We start from the raw sequence: 21,143 nt of genomic DNA, 5'->3' as shown, positions 1-21,143 counted from the left end.
GTTGTGTACACACAGCACCCTCTACACCACCATGCGTTCATCTGCGCCCATACTTTACTATGTGAAATCTTATTTTTCTATTCCCTACCTCCCCACCAAATATTGATGATGAATTCTGAATCACCCTATATATATATATATGTAAATCTATGAAACTTTTGCCTCCTATAAATTTTAATTCATGAAAAGGTAAGTTGTTTAAAATATAAATACCTATTTATTTAATTTCTATTCAATTACATAGTAAAAAAAGCACATTAACAGAAATTAGTGCTTTATTAATTCACAGATGAAAAAAATTACATCAATAAATAAATAAATAAAAATAAAAAATAAACAAAGCTATTTAATTTACCATACCTTATTTAGACTTTCTAGATTTGGTAATTAAATGAAAATGTGCTTAAGTTCATAGCAACACCTAAAATTATTCTCAAAATCCCATATGATATCATAAGCTGGAAGTGCCATAGAAATTCGTTCTGTAAACCTTAAATTACTAGCAATATATGATTACATTTAAAATCTTCTGTAATTATTTACTTGCTAAGACATTAAAAGTCTTTATAATGAGGAAATGGTGATCAGCAAAGCATGCAGCTCATAGCAAAACTTGTGCAGATCCATTTAGCATTAAAAAATAATACTAGAATGACTAAACAAAACAATGTAATTAAAAGATGCAAGTAAGAAGATGAAATGATCACAGCAGGCACTTTGTAACTTAAGAAAAATACACAAAAGTTAGCAGAGTAAATGTAGGGATGACATCATAGAGAATTTTATGAGAAAATGACTTATATTTGGGTTATACATGGGGAAAACCATGGAAACTCCATGCAACCACATGAGGTACCATTACAGGTCTATCTACCAACTGAGGATTATACATTTTTAGTCTCCAATTATTTTACAGCAACTTAAGATGCGCATATAGCTGAGGTACTGGGTCAAACGTATCACGAAAATTATTATAAGAGAAGCAAAATATTTACATGAATGTAAAATGCCAAAATTTTTATACTAACCTTGACTTATTGGCACTGGCTCAATCAAATAACACAGATATAATAAAGTACAACTGAAACATTCTTTCACTGAATGCAATATTTTAAGATTTACATAAATCTCTACACTAGCCACACTGATCAAATGATGGAACTAATTACATATTTCACAACAATATTATCACCTTTCAATTTGCATATAAATCCTGATATACAGCATTAGATAACACAATTTAAATATTACATATATAACTAAAAAAAAAATTTAAAAAAAATTAGCCTTTTTAATTGTAAAAAAATCTGCTAGTTCTGGAAACTGAAACATTTTTTAATTTTTAAAATAAAATGTACAATTGTAATTCACATTTATATGGCTTTCACACAATGCTAAAAAATTCAACCTACTCATGAAAGAGTACAGAATTATTGTGGTTTTATTATGACTATATACAACTATTATTATGATAAACAATTCAGATTTACTTGAATTTTGTCATCAGATAAATACCAACATGCAGCTTTTACAGGCGTTTCACATAACATGTATCGTTCAGACATATGTTTCAAATTTTCATTGATCAACCTGAAAAAATAAACAGCCTAATAAAGTCCCTAGTTTAATTCAGTTATAAGATATTTTAGGTACTACACTCACAGACAGACACTTAAAAAAAATTCACGTTACATTAAATGGCACAGCAAAAAACATAAAACTAAAAAAAATCAACTATAACCAACTTACTGTTTGTAATAATGATTATCAGCATGCGTAACAATACTTTCATTATTATCTGTCACTTGGGGAGCTGGCATAAGACTTTCACAAGCAGCAACAGAAACAATATATGCTTTCTCCATAAAGTTTTGCTTCATATAATATTTAATTAATTCATCTGCCTTATTTGTTGCAATACACACAGGTGCAATTAAGCTGCTATTTTCCTCTTTTAACACAGTAAGCCACCTAAAAAGAAAGGGGGAAAAGAAGTGAAATAATCACAGAAAAAAATTATATTGTACACTTAAGATTCTGTTATATTTAAAACTATCTCCCTTCCCCTAATTCCCTCAAACAACATGCCAGCCTGGACAAATTTCACCTAGCTGCATGCAAAATGAAGATTGTGTTTGTTGTTTATCATTGAATTTAGCATATTTTATTATAAAATTTTAAGGTAAAGGCCAGTTTTCATTTTGAGGTTTACACCATACAGTATATTTAGTTAAGATTTATTTATCTTATTTCTGAGCTTCTTCCAAAGTTCACTATGATAATGCATCAAACCTAATAATTAAGTGAAATATCTTTTCTGGAAATTTGAAGCATGACTGAAAATGAAACAGAGGTACTTTTAAACAGCCTTATTCAACACATGTTTAGTTTTTTTTCCTGCCCTCTTCAGCAAAAGAAAATGATCTGAATATGGTAAACCTTAAAGAGCAGGCACAGTAAATAACAAACAAGACACATTTTCAAACTATGTCAAGCAAGAAAATTAACTAACATTTTATGTTACTGAAAAAGATTTTCTTTTGGCCTGGTTAGTTTTAATTTATTATTTATTAAAATTTTTATTCTTTCATATTTAATTTAATTCTAATTATTCATTACTTATTGTTTTATCCGTTATTATTTTACCTTTTAAGGGAGGTTGTCTGTGTATTATTTCTGATGACCTTCACAAAACTCTAGTATTTCTAATTTTATTTCTTTCATACGAGTAATAAAGTAGAGAACTTCAGTTAAATAAGCAAATAAAAACATTGGTGAATTTAAATTTTTGTATGGATTGATAAATTATATACATTGGCATAGCTAAACAAGCACTGCCATTTGGAAGGCTTTATCAGTCTGTCAGTTCTACGAATAGATAAAGTTACATAAAATTTATAAATTTAAATAAGAGAAGAAAAGCACAGTTTAGATATTTCTTACATCTCAGAATGATCTTATAAATTACAGGTCAACATTAAAAAAAGAACAGCGATTTCTTAGTTTGTTCCAATCAAAAAGTGCAGTTAGCAAATAAACAAGGGAAAAAAATAATTTATCAAAAAGATAATGTACTGAAAAATGTGATATCAGTTAATTACATTGAGAGAGTGTAATATGTTTAAACAAATATGTGAAAAGCATGTTTCCTATAATAGCAAATTCAAATTTACCAGCTCTCTTAATGCAGAGAAAGTTTCTTCTTCCTGAGTTGCATTTTCCTGAAATCTTGTTAAATAAACTAACAACAGTCTTGCAAATTGTTTACATCCATAAACAGGGTTCGTACACATTTCTGCACATGGAAATTAAGTACTTTTAAGGACTTTTAAGGACCATTAATGAAAAAATTAAGGACCTATTATCAGGTTCAATGTTTCTTCTTACCTTCTTCGGAAACATACAATGACCTGACTAGAACAGAGAGCTTACTAAAGCTATGTTCACTAATTGTAGTAAGTAGACAGGATACAGACGAAGGGTATACAAAACCCTTTATTTTTTTCTTTATATACAATGACTTCCGTACTTCGGAATACAATGACCCTCCACTCGGGGTCTAACTTAAAAGATATCAAAATAAAACTAAACTCTAATTTAACTTTAGAATAAGATTGGCCTTATAATAACAGGAAGCGTATGTAGCACAGAGACTGTGAACACTACAATACGTTTAATTTATCAAGAGGATTAAAACCTCTGGCCTGGAAGGCAAAGTAGCAACTGCGTAACTTCTAAGGTAAGCGGCCTGCTTCGAACTCACGGCTTCCTCTCTTCTGCTTGGCAAAAAGGCCACACTTAAATACTTGGCGTTCGCCAGACAACTTTGCATAAACTCCTTCACGCTTATAATTCTGGCCGGAAGTAGAAAATAAGAAGTGATAGTAAAGATTTAAAATAAAATAAACGTTAGTAAAACTTAAGATCCTTACATACTTCCCGCCAGAGTTAATTAGTTTGAAACTGAGGTCTAAAACGACCTTGTTGAAAACTTTTAGCTCTAGAAACTAACGCGAGGCCAAACTTTTACAAACGTAACTTAGCTAGAAACTAGAAAATTTTAAAAGAAAGAAATTTGTTACAATAGCAGCTCCCGGAATATACAACAATCTTTTTTCTTTTTAATCTGTACTGCATCAAAACAGGAGCTTTATTCAATTCTGGTTCCTTCCAGAGATCTGGAAGGAAAACTAGTTTAATGAAATGTTACAGAATGACATTGTAAATAACATATAGAATATACTTTTCTTAACATTCTTATTTCATTCATGACTATTTTAATTATCTCTCCCCGTGCTCTCTGACATGTGTTGTAAAAACACCAAACACGAATGTGTTTCTGTCTATGTGTTCAACACTTCCTCCTATAATCAAAACACTAACGTGTTAAAATTCAACATACGAGACCTCTTAACACACCCTAATTTCAACTCTAGACCCTGAGGTAGTATTCTGAAAGTGGCTAACTCTAAAGTGTAGCGTCAGAGAGCCTAACTACATCATTCAACCTTTAACACATATTCACCATGATTTAATCTTTACAGTCACACGAATAACAAATTTTTTAACATTACTTTCACTTTTACCATATCACGGTATTTCTAAACATTCAAAATAACAGTTCACATGTATACAAGAACATATCAAGATGCCGTTAATTTTACACATTTGAAAACATACATTAGTAGTACATTGTTAACTTCTATTCTTTTCAAAGCAAGTGCCAATTCTTTCTACATTGAAATAATACTACATTTCAAAAAGTCTTTCAGACTAAAACTTCTTTCTTGTTAGAATGTTTTAAATAAAATTTATATAATAACTTTTTACAATATTTAAGTCTTTATACAACGCTATTATACATCAACTTTAGTTTTACGCGCGAGTAATTGAAAAACATAATAAGAAAATCGGTCACAACTCATTTCTCGCCCTTTTGGCGATAAAGGTAGACCTCGCATGAGGTAAAACTTCTTCAAATCTGCCACTTGCAGTAAGAATGAAAGATTAACTTAAGTTTGTAAAGTAACACAAAATTTTACTTATCTTTGTAATATTCAGACATCCTTTTCTGGGCCCAGTCTTTAAAGGTGCTGCAGACCGTTGCTTGGTTGATCCTCCTTCTTGTACGGGCTCGCCCTTCAGTGCTTTCCTCTGGAAGCTTCCGTTTTTCACCACTACGGCCACCCTTGAACATCTTCCTTCTGTCCTCTGCTTGTGGTCTTGGCCGTTTGAAGGCAGCTGGTCTTGGTGGAACCGGGAAACTTCTGTCGTGATCCTGCTTGGACCTCGTTGTTGGCCGTTCAAATTTTTCTTGTACTTTTTCCTCCGCCGCTGATGGCCCTTCCGCAGTTCGGCGACTTTTGCTGCGGAGAGTTCTGTCGGATGAGTCAATCTTCCGTTTCACAGCCGGGTTATAGTTGCCGTCCTTTCTCCCGGTCTTTTCCACATACGTCGTCCTTCTCCCTTCTTCATTCTGGGGGTGTTCGTGAACTCTGTTTTTTGGACGGTGGAACGACTTCTTTTTCTTTGTACCTTCAATTTTTCCGCGGGGCAATTTTCTTTTCACTTGCTTCTGTCTCTCATTGGCTTGCCCTTGTACTTGTCGTTTTCCCACCTCTGGAACTTGTACCTGCGGTGTCTGCCGTACCGGATCCTGCAAAAGATCTGAAAAGATTTGCATTTTATTACGGTCATAGAATGGTTTTATCTGGTCAATGTTTGCGGAACAGGTTTCGCCATTTCTTGCCTTTAATACTACAACAGCGTGAGTTATTTTTTCTATAACATATGGTCCTTCAAAGCGTGGGAAAAATTTGGCAGTTTTATCTTCTGGTGCTGAAGAAAGTGAATGCTTAATTTTTAGTACTTCATCCCCTACTTTATAAGTTACTCCCCGTCGTTTCAAATCATAATAGAGCTTCTGTTTTCTTTGTGCTACTTCCGTATTCTTCTTTGCTTCCTTAATTAGTTTTTCTATATCACCCATTTTAAATTCTGGGGCTCTTTGTTGCACATAAAATAATTTATCTAACGGTGTTATAATCTTTCTGCCTAGAAATAACTCAGCAGGAGTTTTGCCCGTTGTATCATGTTTTGCGGTCCTAAGGGCGAAAGCAAATTCATTGACATAGTTATCCCAGCTTTTATGAAAATTTTTAACATAACTACGGATAATTTTCACTATATTTCTGTTGACCCGTTCCGCTATATTTGATTGCGGCCGATACGGGACCATTTTTAAATGACGTATGCCCAGTTTTTGGCACATGTCTTCAAATATATTACTTACAAATTGAGGACCATTATCCGATATAACTTTTAGGGGCGCCCCGTATTTTAAAATATATTTATTTAAAATAGAATCGGTAACTAATTTCGCGGAGGCTCGTTTTAAGGGAACAATTTCGGTCCATTTACTAAAATGATCAACTATAACAAGGAGATAGCGACTTTTGTTTAACTGACTTTTTGGGAAAGGGCCCAATAAATCGATGCCGATTATTTCATTTGGAAATTCGGATTTAATACTATTTAGAAACCCGGCCGGGCGGAAATTAATATAATTAACGGCTTGACATGTTGGGCAGGACTGGACATACGCCCTTGTTAACTTTTGCAGTTCAGGAAAGTAGACTGCCTCGCGTACGCGTTGAGTAGTTTTTCGAATACCAGCATGAGAAGCTAAAGGGCTGTCATGGAGCTCTTGCAGGATATTTAATCTAAGACTAGCTGGGATAACAGGTCGAAATTCGTTGTTGGAATTCGTAGTTTTTGTATAAAATAATAGACCATCTATTAGTTCGTAATGGGCCGCCCTATTTCTTATCGCCACAATATCTTGGTGGCTAAAATTTTCAGGATCCTTCAAATACTCATAAATACTTCCAAACTCAGGATCCTTACCCAGTTCGGTTATTACAGTTTCTCGGGAATTTATTGTACACGCTGTCAGCATTGCAACTTTTACGGTATTACCCTGTTCGTCTAATTTAATTCGTGACAGGGCATCTGCTACGATATTTTCCTTTCCGGGGGTATGCTTGATTACCAGATTATATTCTTGCAGCTTGAGTGCCCATCTTATTAACCTTGGGGATAAATTTTTTCCAGACTACAATCTAGTTACCGCCGCATGATCAGAATATACTGTTATCGGCGCCTTTCCAAAATAGACTCGGAACTTTTGCACTGCTAACAGAACTGCAAGTGCCTCTCTCTCGGTCGCGGAATAGTTTCTTTGTGTTTGATTTAAAGTTCGGCTAAAAAATGCTACTGGCTGCTGATTTTGCGAAAGTACCGCTCCTACCGCATAATCCGAAGCATCCGCTGAAATTTCTAAATTTTCATCCTTTTCAGGAAATTTCAACACAGGGGCTTGCGTTAATGCTTGTTTTAATTTTTCGAAAGCACTATTGGCTTCGGCCGTCCACGAGAATCTTGCCTTTTTCCTTTTTAATTTTAACAATGGCTCAGCGATAGCCGCAAAATCTTTTATAAAGGACCTATAATATGAACAAAGTCCTAGAAAAGAAGAGAGCTTCTTTGCCGTGTTTGGAGTCGGATACTTTTGTACAGCGATTATTTTTGATTCATCTGTCTCGATCCCTTTTTGCGATATTTTGTAACCTAAATATTTTAATTCAGGGGCTGCAAATTTGCATTTTTCGACATTAACTTTTAGACCGGCCTCATTTAATAAAGAAAACACCTGTCTTAAATCCTGTACATGTTGGTCTAGATTATCACTAGTAATAATGATATCGTCTAAATAGATAAATGTGGACTTTCCGAGAACAGGTCTTAACACAATGTCCATGCATCGCTGAAATGTTGCTGGGGCGCCTGAAAGGCCAAACGGCATTCGCAAAAATGCATAAGTGCCAGACTTGGTTATAAAAGCAGTCTTAGGCACGTCCTCAGGCCTGATCCCTATTTGAAAATAACCATTCGTTAAGTCTAAAGTTGTCATAAATTTGGTTGATTTTATGTTCCTTAAAATTTCTTCTATAATCGGTAACGGATATACCGGATATTTCGTTATGGAATTTAATTTACGGTAATCAATAGCGAATCTCCACCTTTTTGGATGCTCCAAAGGATAATCATTATTTTTCTTACATAAAACCACCGGACTAGCATAACTACTTGAGATAGGCGTTACGATCTTTTTACGTAGCATATCGGTAATATGCCATTCTATAATTTTTTCCTTATTCTTATCATACCGGTATGGTTTTTGACGAACCGGCAATGCATCTCCGGTGTCAATACTATGGTTAGTAACCTGGGTAAATCCTGGAATATCACTAAATAAGGAAGCAAATTCACTTACCACTTGTCGGATTCTATCTTGCTCGTCATTAGGCAGGTGGTCGAGATTTACCCTTGGCGGTTCAACCTTTTCTACACGCACTGGCTTCATCGTCAGCTTAAGAGACGCTTCATTAAAATCCAGTGTAGCTTGTGCGTCTGAAAGAAAGTCTATTCCTAGTATTAAGTGTGCTTGCAAATTCTTTACTATAAAAAACATCACCTTTACTTGTTCGTCCTTGATACGGATGTACAAAGGTACTTTACCTACGCACTTACATTGTTCTCCTTGCGCCGCTAATACTGTTGTATTATCCGCATTATATATGCGGTATTTGCGAAAATACTTTCTAAAAAAGACTTCTGCCACACAGGAACACTGCGCGCCGGTATCCAGGAGTGCGGTGGCCGGGATATTATTTACCAAGACTTCAATCTTCGGAAGAGTTAAATTTTTCACCATTACTGTATTTAACTTGTAGGAAGAGGGGTTTTCGTGGCCTTCGGATTTCCGCACCCTCTCGTCAGCAGAAATCCGTTTTAGTTTAAATTATTTTTTCTTTCAGTGCTTTCCTTCTTTCTCCACTGGCCTTGAGACTTTTTTCCTGGGTTGCTATTGAACTGTCGACGTTCGCCGGCTGTTTTTGAATGCTCGGGTTTCCTTGCCCACTGATTCGCTTTTTCTCCGTAGCCATGTGCTTGAGTTTGCTGTAGTCTTGGCGTACCAAATTGGTTTCGCTGTTGATATTGGCGTCTTCTTTCGACGTCCGCCGTTCTTCTACTTTCAAACTGGATTGCTAGCTCAAATAATTTTTCCAGTGTAGTCGGATTTCTCAATTCAATAAAGTCTTGCACTTGGGGTAGTAACCTCGGCAAAATCACTTGAATTATTTCAGGATCCGGACGGTTTCCATACAAGAGCTTGAAAACGTGAATTTTTCTTAAAATAAACCTGGAGAGGTTTTCCATTCTTTGTTGATATATACTGAAAAGTTCTGTTTCTAATTTCGCACGATCCCTTACAACAGGGAAGGCTTTTAGTAGGGCAGTCTTGAAATTTTCGTAGGTATAGGTGGGACTTCCTGCTTGACCCAAGAGACTTCTGCCGATACATTTGAACCAGTTAAGCGCTTGGCCCCTCAAAGCGCTGGTAGCTAAGGTAACTTTTTGAAACTCGTGCACGGGGTAGAGCATGAAGTGGTCATCCAATTTTTCCAAAAAACTGGTTACCTGTGAGTTTCCATTAAACGTTGCTTCTGGTTTTATCGAAGCGCGCATGGTCTGGACAATATACCCAAATCCTTCCAGGGCGGCAGCTGGCATTTCTGGATTCTGAGCTGTTTCTGCAGGCAGCACAGGTTCTTCTTGAAACTCGGCCATGGTTATTCTTCGTCGGGCGCCACTATCAGGTTCAATGTTTCTTCTTACCTTCTTCGGAAACATACAATGACCTGACTAGAACAGAGAGCTTACTAAAGCTATGTTCACTAATTGTAGTAAGTAGACAGGATACAGACGAAGGGTATACAAAACCCTTTATTTTTTTCTTTATATACAATGACTTCCGTACTTCGGAATACAATGACCCTCCACTCGGGGTCTAACTTAAAAGATATCAAAATAAAACTAAACTCTAATTTAACTTTAGAATAAGATTGGCCTTATAATAACAGGAAGCGTATGTAGCACAGAGACTGTGAACACTACAATACGTTTAATTTATCAAGAGGATTAAAACCTCTGGCCTGGAAGGCAAAGTAGCAACTGCGTAACTTCTAAGGTAAGCGGCCTGCTTCGAACTCACGGCTTCCTCTCTTCTGCTTGGCAAAAAGGCCACACTTAAATACTTGGCGTTCGCCAGACAACTTTGCATAAACTCCTTCACGCTTATAATTCTGGCCGGAAGTAGAAAATAAGAAGTGATAGTAAAGATTTAAAATAAAATAAACGTTAGTAAAACTTAAGATCCTTACACTATGAGCAAATAGCAAATTTATAAATTCAATTAAAAATATTATCTATGCTTGAACTTCACTTTTGTAATACCATCCAAAAAATAAAATATATCCATAAGTGGGCTACATTATTATTAAACATAACTTAGTTAACATTAATTATTAATAAGTTTGAGAATAAAATACACTTTACGAAATTTATCAAATATCATTACATATTTTACACTTATAATAGTTCGGCATATTTGGAGGAAGATAAGTGACATTTTATTTACGTTTTACTAATAGTTTCATACTGATTTTTTTAATGTCTCATTTTGTCACATACTTGCTGAATCTGGAGGTTTAGTAAATAAGAGGTAGATTTTATGTCAAGCAGGATAGGTTAAAATGAGAAGTAAAATCATAATCAGAATGATTTATAACAAAAGACTGGCTGCTGTGACCACTGCTCCTTGCCTACAGAGAGACCTGCTGATCAGAACAAAACTGAAAGACCTGATGTGGGCACAGTTCGCATGTTTTGAAAGTTAGTTGGGCTCTGTCTGATGCAGTTAGTGTAGTAGCTTCGTGTAGAGTTCCAGGGGTTGTAACCCACTTAATATACTTTAAGGTTTCAATAAGCCACTAAAGCACCAGAGGTGATACTAAGTTCCTTTGTATTATTTCAGGTCTCACTAGATATGAAGAATAAGTTTTATATGAATTTTTACATTTTTGTGTTTTACCTTGTACTATGATAAGTTTTAATGAAAGGCAATAACTCGCTTTAATATATGATAAGATATTTTTTAAGGGTAAGCAGTTAGTTATAAGTAATTAAATTAGGTAGTTAGATAACCTTAATCATTATGGATTTACATGACCACTATTAAATTTTACTTATTTAAGAATATTTCTTAAAAAGCTCTATTAAAATCACAATCCAATAAAATTTCACAGTTTAAAATACATGGAATTTATGCCATTGATATTAGGATAATTATACATTAAAAGCTACAAAAGATTTATGTTTTATAGCAACAACCCTCAACAAAACATTTATGCGTCTTTTTAATCTGAAGCCTGCCCAGACATTTTGGCTAATTTACACAGATTTCCTTCTCTTTAAGCATCTTTTCTAAGAATTAGAAATTTCTCTCAATATGCAAACCATTTTTCTCACTAGTTTCTGCATGCTTTTTCTCCTAACTTGTCAACCTCTCCACAATGTACCTATGAGGGTTTATTTGATCTGGTAAAAGTTAAATAGTCCAAAACCCCCCGATAGACGTGAAGTAAATTATTGCTATGTCTAAAAGTAACTACAAAGGTTTAAATAAGCCTCTTATTAAAAAGAACTTAAAGGCATGGTCTTATGCTAACAAAATCAATTGCAACTTGTGGTGATGTTATCAAAGAAGAACGGTCAAATTCAAAAAAAAAAAAAAAAAAAAATTGTGGACCAGTGGTCAAAGACTACACAATTTAATTTTAATTTAAGCTGGCTCAGTAACTCTATTGTCATAGCAAATTCAAATGTCAGCAGTAATAATGCAGAAAAAAATTACAAATTATCAGAGCTGGCAGGAACTAATGCAGTGAGCAAGCGGAGATTAAAAACACATTCTGCCTTGCGCACCAAAAACCTCAGTTTAAAAACTAAAAACTGTCTAACTGATTTGCATTCTGGGGAGGAAATAGAAATGGGAAATTATAGTAAAGGCTGAAATTATAAACAAGTGAGTAATTTACATAATAATATCTGTATTTGAAGAATAATTTTCTTTCTCTGTATGTATTTGTTTTTTTTTTATTCAACACACTTCCTTTTCAATTTAGAATTTTTTAATTTCTGTAATTCCAAAAAAACTAGATGCATTTAGAATGTATAGAAAAAGCTGCTAATTTTATTTCTTTAGTAATACGAACATTCAGAAGAAATATGAAATATATATGGTAAAGGCCGGTTACAGAGCTGGTGTGGCAGAAGTTTTAGAATTTAGTGACACACCGAGCAAAAAATCTAGACATGGCAAAACTTTTAGAATTTAGAGCAGGCACTGGAAGCAGAATTTTGAAAGGCACTAGTCAGCAAAATTTTGGATCTACAGAGATAAGTTTAATGCTCCACATGACTGCACCAGGTGAGGCAATGCCTAGCGTCAAACCTGTGTATGATGCATTAAGACATATTAGATTAATCTTTTAAAACTGCCAGCTTCAAATTTCTTTATTAATCAAAAAAATCCTTTCTATAATGCCTCTCCATGTGATACTATTAGAAGCATTTTCAATATTTTCCATGCTTGTATCTAGTGAAAAATAAAGAAAATAAAGGGAAGACGAAGATTCTAGTATCAGAAGTAAAACATTCAAATATTATCTTTTTCATTGTTCTTCTAGATGTTCTCCAAAAAGTAAGAACTTCATTGCAAACTTTCTGTGAAATACACCCATTACATGTTAATACCATAGAGATATCTTTCATTTGTCACATTTTTCTAGAATCTTCTAGAATCATGGGTCTATAAATCTTGCTTTCAAACCCTTCTAAACTTTCCAACTTGCATCCTTCTTCACGTTGTAATGCCTAATGTCCTGAAGCAAAATTACCCCTACTAATTTTGTAACAGCAAACAGCCAGAAATATTTAAAAAAAAAAAAAAAAATCACAGGATAAATGTGCAAAATTATTTTATAGAGAAAACTGATGCATAAGAATTCTGAATATTCTGAGACAATAACATGAGAAAACTCTTATCATGGGAAAATTAAAAAGAAGATAACTTTAATTAATTACATAGCTATTTTGCTTTTGCTAAGAAATGTTTCGTAAATTGTGCTTTATAGCATTATACCTTGTTTAGTTTTCAGATTCAAAATATAAGTGATCAGATATAATAAATGATATAAGTGATAAGTTTTCAGATATAATAAGTGGTCAAAATAGAACTTTATAATATGACAACAAAAAATAAAAATGTTAAATTTTAATGTTAATTTTTAAATATAATTTCAATACATTACCATTATTTTAATGAAATTTATGAATGTTACAAATGTTTTAAAAAAAATCAGAGAAAAATTCCCAGGTCTTGGAATTAAAAATTTACTATAGAAATTGATCTTAAAAATCACCAAAATGTTGATAAATTGCCAAATTTAGAGCCGTTCAATAAAAGAATTCACATCTCCAAAAGAGAAAAGTTGTTTAAGATCTCTTCATTAGAAAAAGTGAAATAATTCCTAAATGCTTATATTTCACTTCTTGCTCAAAAACTAGAGTATCCCACATTTACATTAGAAATAGGAACAAATTATAACCCATTCAAAAGATAACCATATTTATCAATGAATCGCCAAAAATATACCTCCAAAATGCTAATTCACACTAAAAAATATGGCAGTCATAAAAACGGACAGAAATTTCACATGATTAAAATTAAGGACCTTCTGCCGATTTTGGCCGAAATTAAGGACTTTTAAGGACCAAAAATTGATTCCAAAAACTTAAGGACTTTTAAGGACTCTTAAGGACCGTATGAACCCTGATAAATTATTTGAGCTGAATGTTCTTATTTTCCTCTTGAGATAGAAAAGTATTTGTGAATTAAGAGTGAAACATAAAGATTGATTTACTAATTTTGTCAGGTCTCTATCAGAGTAAATTTTTATCAATATTAAGACAAATCAGCAACTGCTAAAACTACACTGCTGGCCATTAAAATTGAACACCATGACGGAAAGCAAATACAAAAATGATATTTATTGTATGTAAACAGTATGACATGAAGATAAAATGGTTCAATTTGTAAGCAGTTCGGGGCTTTACAGGGGTGCAAAATTAGTAGAAACAGCTGCCATGCTTGGCATCTAACACGGTCCTTGCCTAGTTAGACATGGAGTCAAACTGGGCTTGGATGACAGAAAGGGACAACTAATTCTATGCTGCTTCAAGTTTATGCCACACTTCATCAACCGTATTAATTCGAGAGGGATGGTGGCCAGTCTCTCAGCAACCCATTACCAGATGTTTTCAATGGGTGACAGATCTGAAGACCGTGCAGGCCAGTGCAGCAATCAAATACCTTCTGTATGAAGGTAAGAACACGACATGCAACATGTGGTCTTGCATTATTTTGTTGGAAGATAGTGTTTGACAGGCCTCAAAGATGGGGCAAAACCACTGGACGTAAGATGTCAGAAATCTATTGATCTGCATTCAAATTACCAGTGATCCGAACTAGAGATGCATGTGTCATGCAACCAATGGCTGCTCAAACCATTATACCAGCTGCAGGGCCCCTACGGCGATACTGAATGCAAGCAGGTGACGTGCAATCTCCTGGGAGCCTCCAAACTCCTACATGGCCATCAAAATACTGCAAGCAAAACCGGAACTCATCTGAAAAATCGACCTTAATGACAAAGCTGGATACAGGACTTATGCCACTCTTGCATCCAGCTTTGTCGTTTGGTACACCAGAGTGGTTTGGTGCACCACAGTAATGTGTGTATGTGATTTTTCTCTTGTATAACATGGTTACAAGTCAGTTTCCTTAAGTAAGGTTTCCATGAAGGCATCCCTCCAATTAGGTAGATAGCTCCTTCATGCTTTAAAACTATCCTTCATGGAATGTGTATATGGAAGTGGCGAATTGAAGCGCTAAATGGTGCATTTGAGATTGGGAGGTAAAAGTGGTCTACTAGAGTAAATCATCATTCACCATGCAATAAAGTGAGATTCACCATAGAGTGCTATGCACTGCTACGTGAATGTGGTGCTTGACTACATGCATTTTATCTATAGAGATGGAGATAGAAACAGTGCAGCTGCTTAAATGATATATATACAAAGAAGGATTCCCAAGTAAACAGCTTCTGAACTGCCAAATATTGCAGAGTATAGCCTGCATAAAACTTGATTTTGTTACTGGTGGTGGTTGTGCTTTTGAGTGCCTACTGTAAAAAGATGAATCATTAAATTTTTTTTTTTTTTTTTTTAAACTTTAGCCGTCCTTCTAATTTACCTACTTTTCATACTATCCTTATGTGCCAGAACTGACATAAGCTATTTCTGCATGCACATTCCATAAAAGATCTGCTTATTTGAATCTCCTCTACTTTACATTTTTACCAGACATTTTAGATTGGATTTTTGGACTGTATTATAGCCAAGCAGCCAAGCACATAAGGGTTACTTACCTAAAAAACGAAAGCCTTCATGGCGGACTTTTTAAGGCTAATTGGCTTGTATTCACATTACACATGGAAAAAATACAAAAACTCTCATGCAGCCAGCTCATTCGACAGGATTTGAACCTGGGTTAAACTACCAGTCTTCAGCAGTTTTACCCCTCGGGCGCTGGTGCTTAGGTTAAGTTATTGGAATACAACAGAGCACATGAGGGCTATTTGCCAAAGGGGAAGGATGCCTTTGTGGAGGTCTTTTTAAGGGAAACTGACTCATATTCATGCTACATATAAGGAAAACCAGGAAAAAAACCCATGCAGAGCAGACTTGAATCTGAGTAGAATGACAGTATTCAGCTCTCTTAATCACTTGGCCACTGGTGATCCCAGATACATTTAAATCACCTTGCATATATAAATTTACATACATGTGTGCATACCCGAACATACATGCCCACATTAAACATTTTATTGCAGATTTGAATTTGGAATAGGTTATGCTGATATTTTGAATGTCAACAAACTCATGCACTTGCTGCACAGGCAATATATGCAACTGCATATATAATGATCATACTGTGATACATAAAGTCTGATTACCTATAAAGTATAAAATATATACAATGTATTGGCATTGGTTTGGGGAATTTTTAGAGAGCATAATTAACCAATGTAACCCACTAGTGTCTAAAATAAACTAGTGTCACATTGTAACTGTTACACGATATCTAATTCAGGTAAAATTTTCAATTAAAAATTCTACTCACCAAGAATTCCCAACTGATTTTATTTCTTAATACAAAAGTTTAAAATGCATTGAAGCACTGAAAATGAATTGTAGAGTCATTAGGGTTTTTTGAAGCAGAAGGCATAAAAAATGTGCAATGCCCTCGCCAAGACTCGAAGCCTAAACCTCTCGAATATGCCTCAAGTGTGCTTCCAGTTACAGCATGAAGGCATGCAGAAAGGAGGGAGAAAATACCTTATAACATGATCCACGTTAAATTAAAATTCTGCAAATTTCTTCGAAGAATTATAGAAGAATAATATAAACATAGAGTAATAAAATTTTCATAGATGCTTTACTGCTTTCATTTTACCATGCATAGATGTTTTTAGCATTTAAACATTACACATGTGGAACATAAGGATTTCTCTGAAACGCAGACATATATAATATATTTAGATACATTACTGTTTTATTATCATTTTATTACACATAAAATAAAAAAATATTTGTATTTTACTTTAAACATAATATTGCTTATAAGCATCAGTAAAGTAACTCAACTAAATCAATGTAAGATAATAATTTGTATCAGCTTTAATTAAACATTTAACTACACTCATGTCCATAAATTAAGGATAATGCAAAATCAGGCAAGGGAAGAGTTAGAAGCAAAACAAATTTGACTTATTTGTAAAGCTTATTTATTAAACAAAAGGTAAAGAGCAAAAAAAGATGCTATATGTTTGATATTATTAAAAAAAATTAGCGATTTTTTCTCCCTGGAGCAAATTACAAGAAAAACCTATTTACAAAAAAACAATATTACATGGTTGGTATGATTGTTAATACATTGGTCTCCCACACGATGCAATACAGTCCGTACAACACCTAAGCATGCTGAGTATCAAATTATCGATCTGATCTTGGGGGATATTACACCACTCAAAAAGCAATGCTCTCCGAAGTTCCGGTAGACATGTAGGAGGAGGTTGACGAGCTGCAACTCGTCGGCCAAGCATGTCCCACATGTGCTCTACTGGATTCAAGTCAGGTGAGAATGCTGGTCAGTCCATACGGGTGATATCCTCCGACTGAAGGCATTCGCTTACGATGTTTGCACAGTGAGGACGGGTGTTGTCATCCGTAAACACAAAATGGCGCCCTGAAACAAACGTACATGTTGTTCCAGAATGACGTCCCGATAGATATGGCTTGTCGTGGTTCCAATTTGAACATGCAGGTCAGTTCTGGAACCCAGAATAATTCCACCCCAAACGAGCACTCCTGCACCGCAGGTCAGTTCTGGAACCCAGAATAATTCCACCCCAAACGAGCACTCCTGCACCACCGTAACGGTGTCGTTCAATGATGTTTTCTTGGTGGTAACGGGTACCTGGAGCTCTCCATATGAAAGTCCGGCGAGAATCAGACTGCAAGCTAAACCTGGACTCGTCAGAAAACATCACACAAGCCCACTGTTGTGGTGTCCACAATACATGCTCTCTACTCCAGGCTAACCGCAGGCGACAGTGAGTTGCAGTAAGTGGAACGCATCTGACAGGTCTACGAGCATATAGACCAATCTGCCCTAAGCATCTGTACACGGTCTGCCTTGAAATTGTTGTACCAGTGGCTGAAGAGAGCTGACGAGAGCGGTCTGAGGCTGTGCTCCGCCTGTTTCTTTTGGCAGTAACTGCCAAATACCGGTCCTCATTCGGCGTTGTAACTCTGGGGGACCTGTGCTGTAACGTCTACTCACATTACCGTCATCTTGGAATCGTTGCCAAAGCCTGGAGATGACACTCTGGGCAATTTCTAGTTCATCTGATACTTTCAGTTGGGTACACCCACATTCCAGACAGCCGGTAATTCTACCACGTAAAAAATCATCCAAATGCGTCCTTTGTGTCATAACTATTCGGTTATTGTACTGAAACGCTTATAAAGCGCCTGCAAACAATTTTACTTCTTTGCCTGTATTCCTCATATATCACTCTTACACTCTCATCATTGTGAGGTACCATCGATGTCATCTGGTTACTTCCTGAAATTTGCATATGAATCTTGAAGATGTGTGTAGTGATTTTACAGGTGATATATTTATTTTAGAGTTTGATTTCCGCGTGACTCCGAATTATCCTTAATTTATGGACATGAGTGTATTTTAAGAGATGACCTAAGTCTGAAAAGCTATGTACAAGATTCATTGATAGGTAAGCATAAATATTTAATCAGAATAAATAGTTGAGAGCATTATATCAAGCTGACACAGTCTTGCTGACAGTAAGTAAAACAGAATTACAATAGTGTATGAAATTAATGCAAGACCTAATGATCATATTGTGCTATTTGTAAGTTAAAACAGAGTTTATTATAAGCCTTGCAGAAATGAAACGTAGGTCTCAGGTTTACACAACTCAAACTCAAAGGCTTTAAATGAAAAAAGTCTAGATAAAATTTTGCTATGCCTTTGAGATATTTGAAAAGCTAAAACATGTTATACTCATTGTTACAAAGGCTTCATCCTTGGGAAGGGGGGTTTGATATCTATACAAAAAGAATTAAATCACAAAACATCATAATATAATCATGTAATATACAAATAGTTGCTCTTGATGAAGCACAAAATGCACAGGGAAATATGAGTTATGAAATATATTCCTGGCTTATGAGATTTATATGCCATAACAATTGTTTGGACGAAGGAATAATAATTAAAACGTAAGCAATTTCAATTATTACATAATAGGCAGCATTTCTTTGTAAATAAATTTTATATTTAATTAGCATGCCTGATAAGTGAATCGTCCTGCAAATATATAGTTCTAATATCATCCAACAATACTCAATTTTTCTCCCCTCTAAAAGCATTACATTGAACATAGTGTAAAACATTTCCTAATTTAAAAAAGTTCCAAAATATTGAAAGGAAGAAACGATAAAATTTGATTTTTATTATCCAGAAACTTTGTCAGATTATTTGTTATAGTCATCATACTTATGTAAATATAAAATGAAATAAGATGCTTTTCAAGAACAAACCTATTACAGAGCTCGCTCCAATAATTTAAAGAAACTCCAGGTGCAACAGATATAGCTTCAAGCCACTAAAAGAAAATAATTGTACTGTCAAAGATAATGCATTAATTTTTTATAAATCGATCAAAAACAAAAAATGTGAAAGACCCATGGATTCTATAATTAAAGATTAGCTATAGATGGATAAAAACAGATAAAACACACTTTCAGAAGTTAGATTCTGAAAATTTTCCTTTTTCTATTCTATTTACTACACAGTTCATCTTTGGATAATGTTTTAGTATATTTTAAAGTATACATGCAATAAGAGCTAAGCCCTGCATGCACATACTATGCACTTGTTTCAGTATGTATAGATACATTTACACACTTTGCATTTAAATGTCATTTCACTCAATAGTATCCACCAGCTGTGAAATGTAAATATTGGTCTTATATGTATATATATATAATAGATTCTATAGTAAAACGCAGGTGGCTGTATCCGCAATGAACAGCTAGAATTTTGATGCCAGAGAATGCTGAAATGCCGATTTACAAGGAAGAAGAAATTTGGCAGGCAAGGTACATTTAATTTAACTTTTATTTCAGTAAACATGTTGTGGCCACAAACAAATTGGCACATTTATTGTTCCTATTCCAAAAAGCTTACATTTTTGATAGATTTGCAGTAATAAAGAAGGAGCAGACAGACAGCAGTCCTGCTAAGCCAAAGCGGTGAAAGCAAGTGCGTTATGTTCAGGGTGAAATCTTAATTCCGATTGAGTTAAGTTCTGGTTCTCAATGCATTTTGACTGGATAGTTAATATTGCTGTAAAACTATTATTGGCTGCTTGAGTTTTAGTTCCATTTACATCATCAGAATTATGTAAGAGTAATATGACATAGAATTTTCTCGAAAGACGCAGTGCAAATAGAAGTTACTATTTTTAGAATACAGAAGACAATTAATTCTCACTGCTAATTTAATCTTTTACATATTCTTTATTTTTCTTACACACACACACACACATATGTATATATATATATTTCTGAATAGAATAGCATCTATGAGTGATAAAGATTGCCAAGTAAAAGTTTTTTTTATCAATGAGCTGGTAGCTTTTTGGTGTTAATGATAGAAAGAGTCCATTCATGCAGCAGTCAAAATCCTATTACAAGTAGTATTTCAAGAATGTTTATAAACATTTCCTAGGAAATGTTTAAAAAAGCCACCAAAAAATAATGATCTTTTGAATTGAAATGAAGCCACAGAATGTAACAACCTTTAAAACTTCACTTTTCACAGGCTCATCTATATTTTACCCTTGCCATTCTCAGAACAATAAGAATTGAGCAAAATGAACATTTTTATCAAGAAATATCGAAAACTGGAGATTGTATCAAAATCACCAGCATGTACACTAACTTCTTCAAGATCCCAACCCTCTGAGCAGTGCAGGATTTTAGATCTGTCACGAAGACTGATATTTAAACAGCATATATTAATTAAGTTGGTATAATTTTGTATTTTAGTCTGTATTTTCATAAGCTTACATTTATTAAGATGATATTTACATTATTACATATGCACTATAAATACTGTCTGGTTCACACATTTTTATTCATGTCAAGCAATTTAGTTTTATAGATATACTCAGTTATTATGTTATTTTATTTTCAGGGTCAACCACAGACATATGGATCACAAGAAGCTGCATTTTTTAAAATCAAGTTCTGATGCTAAGCACTTTTGAAAGCAAATAGCTACAGTTAGGATCTAAAAATCTCACCTTCAAGTTCATATTTTAGTGTCAAACAGCTTGAAATTTTAGATGATATACATGTTACTAAAATACCAAAAATGAAAAGTTTTTAAAACAGATTTAGGTTTATTTTAGGACTATAGATTATTAAATAGATTAATATTGACATACAGGGTTAGAAATTTA

The 21,143-nt window shown here is 34.3% G+C and overlaps 1 protein-coding gene across 1 annotated transcript in view; it reads right to left on the bottom strand.

Annotated features, from left to right (window-relative positions):
• LOC118200694 (WD repeat-containing protein 17-like) overlaps positions 1–21,143 on the bottom strand; it is a 326,195-nt gene that overhangs the window by 86,665 nt on the left and 218,387 nt on the right. Inside the window, exons 17-19 of the mRNA XM_085808418.1 lie at positions 19,216–19,280; positions 1,750–1,971; positions 1,491–1,590 (exon numbers count right to left, since the gene is read on the bottom strand). Of these exons, the coding sequence (XP_085664544.1) occupies positions 1,491–1,590; positions 1,750–1,971; positions 19,216–19,280 (387 nt within the window). The remainder of the gene's footprint in view (positions 1–1,490; positions 1,591–1,749; positions 1,972–19,215; positions 19,281–21,143) is intronic.

Source organism: Stegodyphus dumicola, chromosome X1 (assembly GCF_044657685.1).
Source record: "Stegodyphus dumicola isolate Sdum_Otavi_A_Nest chromosome X1, ASM4465768v1".
NCBI classification, from domain to species: Eukaryota; Metazoa; Arthropoda; class Arachnida; order Araneae; family Eresidae; genus Stegodyphus; species Stegodyphus dumicola.
The sequence above is the reverse complement of the archived record's forward strand: the minus strand, read 5'-3'. Positions and strand labels throughout refer to the sequence as shown.